General features: G+C 45.9%; 1 protein-coding gene across 2 annotated transcripts in view; it reads left to right on the top strand.

Annotated features, from left to right (window-relative positions):
- Window positions 1-5,206: 5,206 nt before the first annotated feature.
- The window catches only part of TENT4B (terminal nucleotidyltransferase 4B), a 59,563-nt gene continuing 56,466 nt past the window's right edge, over window positions 5,207-8,303 (top strand). Inside the window, exons 1-2 of one of the 2 annotated variants that reach the window (XM_043983660.1) lie at window positions 5,207-5,576; window positions 5,649-6,025. In XM_043983660.1, the coding sequence (XP_043839595.1) occupies window positions 5,274-5,576; window positions 5,649-6,025 (680 nt within the window). In that variant the 5' untranslated portion in view covers window positions 5,207-5,273. Of the gene's footprint in view, window positions 6,026-8,303 lie in introns of both variants that reach the window. The other variant, XM_043983659.1, reaches the window with a different exon arrangement.

Below are 8,303 nucleotides of genomic sequence, written 5' to 3'. Positions count from 1 at the left end.
ATATTTGTGGATTGATTAGTTCAATATTGCCTTCTCTGCAAAAGGCTCTTAGCTGTCCTTTATGAGATCAGGTCTGTAGGCTCCAATTATATAGCCCACAGTACTTCAGGATACTGAAGGTACCTTGTGTCTTGGACCCATTTAACAGTCTGCTGAAGGCTATGAAACCCTCAGAATAAAGTGTTTGTTTGTTTTTTTTGGCAGGGCAATGAGGGTTAAATGACTTGCCCAGGGTCACACAGCTAGTAAGTGTCATGTATCTGAGGCCATATTTGAACTCAGGTCCTCCTGAATCCAGGGCCAGTTCTCTATCCACTGTGCCACCTAGCTGCCCCCAGAATAAAGTTTTTAAATGCATAAAATAAGATGTATGATTATAAAGAGAACACATTATATTGAAATAGTTATCAACATTTTAAAAAACAAACAACTATTTCATAGACCTTGCCAAGTTAAGAATCCCTGAGCTAGAGGGATGGGGACAAGTTTCATGTAGAAAACAAGGTGTTGATTCTGAGGGGTAGAATTGAAAAGGCAGGGCATTCCAGAAAAGGAGAAAGACAACAGTGTAAAGTTCTGGAGACTAGAGATGGAGAGTCCTGTGTAAGGAACAGCAGAAAAACCACTTTGGCTGGGAAACAGATTGAAGAGGAGTAATGTAGTAAACAGGTTGGAAAGGTAAGTTGTAGCCAGGGCTTGAAGAATCTGAGTTTAGAAGTGTATCATAGAGGGGCAGCTAGATGGTGCAGTGGATAAAGCACAGGTCCTGGATTCAGGAGGACCTGAGTTCAAATCTGACCTCAGACACTTGGCACTTACTAGCTGTGTGACCTTGGGCAAGCCACTTAACCCCTATTGCCCCACAAAATTTTTTAAAAAATAAAGAATTGTATCATAGATTCAATAGTGGGCCATGGGAATTATTTGAGTGGTAAAGCGACTCAACTTTAGGAAAATCACTTTAGCATAATATTTATGTATCATTTATCTACTTTTAATTTGTTTAAAGTAATAAACATTTTTACTTATAGTTTTGGGTTCCAATTTTTATCCCTCCCTCCCTGAGGTGGCAAACAATCAGATATAGGTTATACTTGTATGATTATGTAAAACATTACCATATTAGTCATTGTGTATATGAAAACTTGAATAAAAGAAAAAAATGAAAGAAAGTGAAAAATAGTATGCTTCAGTCTGTGTTCCATCAATATCAGTTCTTTCTTTGGAGGTAGATAGTATGTTTCATCAATAGTCCTTTGGGATTGTTTTGGATCATTGTATTGTTGAGAATAGTCAAGTCTTTCACAGTTCTTTATCAAACAATATTTCAGTCTCTATTGCACAATGTTCTCTTGGTTCTGCTCTCTTCACTATACATCAGTTCATACAAGTCTTTCTAGGCCTTTTTTTTCCTTTCCTTTTCTTTTTTTTGGGGGGGCAATGAGGGTTAAGTGACTTGTCCAGGGTCATACAGCTAATCACTGTCAAGTGTCTGAGGCCAGATTTGATCCAGGGCTGGTACTTTATCCACTTCATCACCTAGCTTCCCCGACTCCCCCCCCTCCCCCCAGGCCTTTCTGAAACCATCCTACTTGTCATTTCTTATAGCAGGATAATATTCCATCACCATCATATACCACAGTATGCTATTTTTAAAAAAAAGTTTCAGGAAGAACATTATAAACTATTACTAATTAATACATTTTTGTATTTCTAGCAATTTTATAAGCTTCATTTTATAGCAAATTTCACCACAGGGAAACATTTTTAAAATACTTATTTGTGTGAACACTCCATTATCCCTAAAATAAAACATTCTGGGTTTTAAAAAATCTGTTTTCTATATTTCTTGCAGTGTTATACTTTTGATAAGAAAGAATAACAGCAACTGTCTGGTTGATAAGTAAAGGAGATTTTCATTATTTGCCAAAAACTTTCCAGGATATTAGGTTCCCAAAATAGTCAGTTTTCAGCGACTTGGTTTGGACTTTGAACCTTCCTTAATGCCCATATTTTCTCATTCACTCCCTCTTTTTTCCTTCATGATTTTAATACTTAAAACTTTTTAATACTTAGTCTTTGTTACTAGTGAGAGGCACAGAAAGGAATATAACAACCACTTTAGGAAACCACTGATGCCAACACTATTTCCTGATTTCCTGATCTTTGTGGTTCAAGAGGTTTTTTATGAGTGTTTGTTTAAAGTTAATAGAGAAAAATTCTGATCCTAGCAAGAGCCATTCTGGTAAGGTAAATAGCCACACGGTAAGGCAAAAGGTTCCATTACCATTAGGCTCATATTTTGGCTTTCTTTACATGAAAGATGGTTTATGAATGTTTGAAAGGCCTTTCAATCTCTGGTGTGGTTTGGGCCCAAGACTTATACAGGTTTAGGGGATTTAAAGCAGATAAGGCCCTTTAGAGACCCAACCTCTTAACTTTACAGGTGAGGTGAGACCTAGAATGGTAAAAATGGCTTTCTCAAAGTGCTACAGATAGTAAACACCAAAGCTGAGTTTTTTCTTTTTTTTTTGCGGGGCAATGGGGGTTAAGTGACTTGCCCAGGGTCATATAGCTAATAAGTGTCAAGTGTCTGAGGCCAAATTTGAACTCAGGAACTCCTGAATTCAGGGCCACTGCTTTATCCACTACACCACCTAGCTGCCCCCTACCAAAGCTGAGTTTTGACCCTAGGTCTTCTTACTCAAATGCCTGAGCTCTTTTCACTAGTTGTATACAGGACTGAACTGCCCTATGAAATAGATTCCTTTTTTGGGGGTATTTTCTGTTAGGATTTCGGAGGTATCTGGAGCTAATTAGTAGTTAGAAGGCACTGGAAGTTTTTTCATACTGGGTGCTCCTCTTTGTGGAACATATATCTATAGGGTATAATGGCTAGGAAGCTCTAGGCAAAAATCTTGCCTCAGATACTTAATAGCTAGGTGACCATAGCAAATCAACTTTTTTTTTTTTTTTTTTTGCGGAGCAATGGGGCTAAGTGACTTGCCCAGGGTCAGACAGCTAGTAAGTGTCAAGTGTCTGAGGCCGAATTTGAACTCAGGTACTCCTGACTCCAGGGCTCGTGCTCTATCCACTGTGCCACCTAGCTGCCCCCAACTAAATTTTGTGAGCCTCAATTTTCCTCATCTATAAAATGGAACTGATAATGCCTATAATATCTACCTTACAGGGTTGCTCTGAGGCTCAAGTGAGTTAGTTATGTGTGAAGTCTTATGCCTACTTTAAAGTGCTACATAGATGTTATTCGTATTCTCTGCAAACTGAATTCTGAACTTTTGGCTGGAAAGGGACAATACAGGCCTGTGTATTATGTGAAAGAGAAAAGGGAGGTGACAGGTATAGATGAGAGGACTAGATAGATGGGTAAAGAGGAAGGTCATTTAATTTTTTTTAAATAAAAGTATTTTATTATTTTCCAGTTCCGTGTAGAGATAGTTTTCAGCCTTTGTTTATATAAGATTTCCAATTTCAAATTTTTCCTCCCTCCCCTCCCCCCTCCCCTAGACAGCAGGCAATCCGATATGGGTTATATATATGAAGGTCATTTAATTCTTTTTTTTTTTTTGTGAGGCAATTGGGGTTAAGTGATTTGCCCGGGATCACACAGCTAGTAAGTTTTAAGTGTCTGAGCTGATTTGAACTCAGGTCCTCCTGAATCCAGAGCCGGTGCTCTATCCACTGCGCCACCTAGCTGCCCCTAAGGTCATTTAATTTTAAGACGTGGAGCTGGAAGGGGCCTTAGAGGACCACTGAGTCCAATCCCTTAATTTTACAGATGAGGGACTGGATGCCCAGAGTGGAAGTAGCAAGTTGGGAGCTGCATGGGGATCCTTGTGTTTTCCGGTCCTAAATGCTTCCGTGCTTTTTCCCACAAATATGACGATCAATTTTACAAAAATACACCAGGGCTGAAATATTGTGAGATGTTAGCATCGTGAAGGACCTGGGGTAAGTCCGGATGAGTGAGGCGGAGAGGAATTCAGGCAGAGGTGAGGAGGATGGAGGGGAAAGGTGTATTTAGTGTGAAAGAGGGAGGGTGTGCGTGTGTGTGAAAGGATGAGGTTGAACTATGCGTGTGCCTGCCTAAAACGTGAGGACCGCAGGCTTATAGGAGCTCGATTTAGAGTTGGAAGAGATCATCTAGTCCAATCACCTTCATTTTGCAGATGGAGAAACTACGACCCCAGAGTGAATAATGCTGTTTCCACAGGCGGATCTGGTCTGCTTGTATGGGGTAAAAGGGACAGGCCATCCTAAAGGCCCCCCCCCCCCCCCCGCCCAAACTCCAAGATCCCAGATGGCAGGCTCGAGGGGCGGTTGCTGGGTGTGTGTGTGTGGGAGTAATGGGGGGCAGTTGGCTCACGCGCCAGACTCTGACCCCTCTCCCTTCCTCTCTCTCCGCCCCACTCCTTTCGCTCTGTGACGCAGGGAGAGGCCTCCCCTGCGGGAGGGGCTGGCGGGGGGAGGGTAAGAAGGGGAGGAGGGAGGCGGGACCCAGCGAGGGGAGGGGGGAGGGGGGAGTGAAGGAGGGAGGAAGGGAGGGAGGGGGCGGGGAGGAGCGACTAGGGGGCGGAGCCAGCGGCGGCTGAGGCCCCGCCCCGGGCCGAGCGAGGACGCTACGGAGCAGGCGCGTTGCTGCCCCTTGCCTTCTCCAGAGCTACTGCCGCCGCGGCCGCCGCCATTTGCACTGGGACCCCGGTGACAGGGGGTTGGCGGAGGGGAGGGAGGGGGGGTGGGTCGGCGGCCACAGAAGAAGAGGAAGCGGCGGCAGAGGAGGAGGGGACAGAGGAAGGAGAGGCGGTGAAGGGGACGACGAAGACGGCTCAGGAAACGAAACCAACGCCGCCAGTGCCGCCGTCACCACCACCACCACCACCACCTCCACCGCCACCACTACCACCGCCACCAGCAGCAGCAGCAGCAGCAGCAGCAGCACCAGCACCAGCACCAGCAGGGGCGGCGGCGGCACCACAGCGATTGCTGCTGCCCGGGAAAACGCCGGGAGGAGCGGCGGTGAGGAGAGGCCGGGGCGGCTCGCAGGCCCCCGTGGGCGTCTCGCCGGCCAGAGTGTGCGCCTGAGGAGGAGGAGGAGGAGGCGAGGAGGGAGAAGGGGGCGGGGGGGTCTCGGCGAGGGGCCGGAGCCGCCAGGGGCGGCGGCGGCGGCTGCTGCTGCTGCTGCTGCTGCTGCTGGGGGGCAGGGGGCGGCGGCGGCGGCGGCTGCGGGCGGGGCGGGGGAGAGTGGCCGCCGTTTGATGGATCCGAGGATCGCCTGGTTTCAGCCAGAGCAGCTCGGACCCTCCAACAGTTTGTGGATGCAGATTTGGGAGACGACCCAGGGGCTGAGGAACCTCTACTTCAACCACCACTGTCACAGCAGCGCCACGAGCAGCAGCAGCAGCAGCGGGAGCAGCAGCAGCGGGAGCGGCACCAGCAGCAGCGGCAGCGGCAGCGGCACTAGCAGCAGCGGCAGCGGCAGCAGCAGCAGCGGCAGCGGCAGCAGCAGCAACACGGGAAGCCCCAGCGGCCCCGCCGCCGCCTCCGCCGCCGCCACCGCCGCCGCCCCAGCCGGCCCCGCCACGGCCCCCGCCGGCGGCAGCAGCAGCAGCGGCAGCGGCTCCCCAGCCGAGGGCATGTACCGCCCCGGGGAGCGGCTCCTGGGCGGCCACGCACTGGCCTCCGAACAGCGGGACTTCCTGCCCTTAGAGACGACCAACAACAACAACAACCACCACCAGCCCGGGGCCTGGAGCCGGAGGGCCGGAGCCTCGGCTGCCGAGACCGCCGACCCTGCCGCCGGCAACAGCAACAAGAGGAAAAGGGACAACAAGGCCAGCACTTACGGACTCAACTACAGCCTGCTGAGCCCCAGCACGGCCCCGGCCTCCAGCGGCGGGGTCGGGGCAGGCGGAGGGGGCGGTGGTAGGTTGGCTGGAACAGCGGGAACTGGAGGGTTGTACAGTGGTACCCCTTGGAAGAGGAGGAACTACAACCAGGGAGTCGTGGGGTGAGTGTTTCCACTTCACTATGGGGGCTTCACGTCATCGCACTCACATGGCGATGGGGGTGGGGACCCGGAAAAGAGTAGAGGCTTCACACCACCTTTGCTGTGAGCGCTTGATTTCCACATGATGTTGGATGGAGGTGGTTTCTCTCCCCACCCAACCCTTCACCCCCTCCACAATTGTCCAATTGCCTCTGCCATCACACAGGAAGATGAGGTCACTTTTCATGGACATCTCAAGCCCTATGGGACATTGAAGGCCCATTTGATAACCAGGAGCCTGGGGGGAGTGGGGGGAGTACTTCCTTCACGAAAGTTTTTAAAATGGAAGATTACCCCCTACCCCCTCCTACCCCCCACATAGATAGACACAGGCACTGGCCTGTGACTCACCCTTCTTGGTTCTCTGGTCTATTCCTGCTTTTCTTTTCTTTTCTTTTCTTTTTCCTTTTCTTTTTAAATACCTGCCTACCTGTATTCGGCCTCCTTGTTCTACAGGAAAGAATACCAGGCTGAGGCTGGACAGTTCATATGCTCCTCTGCTTTGCAGAAGAAGCTCAAGGCCCTCAAAGAACTTTCCAGGAGTTTGATATGTTAGCACCATCTTCCTACACTGTGTACCATAATAATGTGATATGTACCTTATTGCTCCGAGGATAGTGGAGGCTCTGCTAATGCTTTTCTTTCCAGGGGGGATTAACTTTATGCTAATTAGTTCAGTGTTGCACCACCAGTGACTCTGTTTAAAGTTCAGCTATTACAAAATGGAATCTTACCTGACCCCTAGTGAATTATGTACATGAGCACAGATTGATTCCAACTAGATTTGTCTTTTTTGGAAATGCTTCTGTGCTGGAATGTTACAGGATTTTCTTTTTTCCAAGGTAGCTTTTGGACTGTTTTCACGTTGTTTAGTAAATGTAGTTAATGGTTTTTCAAACTGTTCTTCCATTTACAAATTCTCAATTTTCTGTGTATATGCTAGAATGGGCAGCAGGAACAAAATAAGTAACTGAGTATGGAGTCTTTTGCTTTTTGATCACCCATTACATTTTTAGTCCTTATTAGCAATGATGAAAAGGATGGTCTCTGGCTTCTTGGAGTGTATATAAAATGAGTTGGTGGGTTCCATCTGGTTCTACTAGGCAGATGTCTCCTTTATACTACTATTAGTACTATTGCTATCATTAATACTCTTGAGAAGAGCTGTTGAACATTTTATGCTTTGAATAGGTATACACTTCAAACTTATCCTCTGATTTTGTAAATCTTAAGGTTAGGCCTAATGAAAAAGGTGTGTTATTAAAAGTTACTAGGGCGCTATCCATGGTGATCTTAATGTCTAGCTTTATAGGTCCAGGCTGAAATGGACACTTGGAGCATTTTCAAGTGAAAGAATAAATCTTTGACTTAACAAGAAAATTGATATTAAGGGAGTCTGGTAATTTAAGAGATCCAACTGAATAGTCATTGTCAACCAAACTTAAAAATAAATACTATAATTCTAATGTTTTTGAAACCTCTGTGTGTCTGTGTGACTTAGAAAATAAAGCAAGTTACAAACATTGGCATCTTGCTAATGATATATCAGAAATGATGAATTATTATCTTACTATTAAGCCTATAAGATGTATTGATTTTTTCATCTATATTTAGCAAATATCATAATGGTGACAAATCTCAAACTTGAATTTCTCCATATCGAAAGTTCTTGTAGAAAAGGGGGAGAAAAATCCTGACAAGTAATTTGCCCTTTCAAGCATGGCTTCTGGGTGATAGAGATTTCCATTTCTTCTTGGAATAGGCTATTTAAAATTCATGCAGATTAAATTTTAATACCTGTCCTCCCAAATTTTGCTTTACTTCTGGGGATGGCAGAAGTTAAACAGTTTTTTAAAATTTCAGTTTTGTGTAGGACTTCCAGTTTTTACATTCTGTTAAGCAGTTCCCAGAGTATTATTGGAAGAACATTTGTAGGGACGAAAACCCATTTTCTTTGATTGGTGGATCATATGTCTTTTCCTTCTGGTATGGCTTATCATTTCATATTTTAAAGACTCAATTCAAAATAACTGGAGTTTAATACTTTCAGTGCAAATTAATATATATGATTCTGAGATTAAATACAATGAAATTCTCATAAACAGCAAACATTTATTGTATAACACTATTAGGTGATAGGGATGCAAAGAGTAGGGCAGCTATATATAGATATATAGCTTGGTGGTCTTATATATATATAGAGAGAGAGAGCTTGGAATCAGGAGAACCTGAGTTCAAA

The sequence above is a fragment of the Dromiciops gliroides genome, chromosome 2, assembly GCF_019393635.1.
Source record: "Dromiciops gliroides isolate mDroGli1 chromosome 2, mDroGli1.pri, whole genome shotgun sequence".
Taxonomy (NCBI): domain Eukaryota; kingdom Metazoa; phylum Chordata; class Mammalia; order Microbiotheria; family Microbiotheriidae; genus Dromiciops; species Dromiciops gliroides.
The sequence above is the reverse complement of the archived record's forward strand: the minus strand, read 5'-3'. Positions and strand labels throughout refer to the sequence as shown.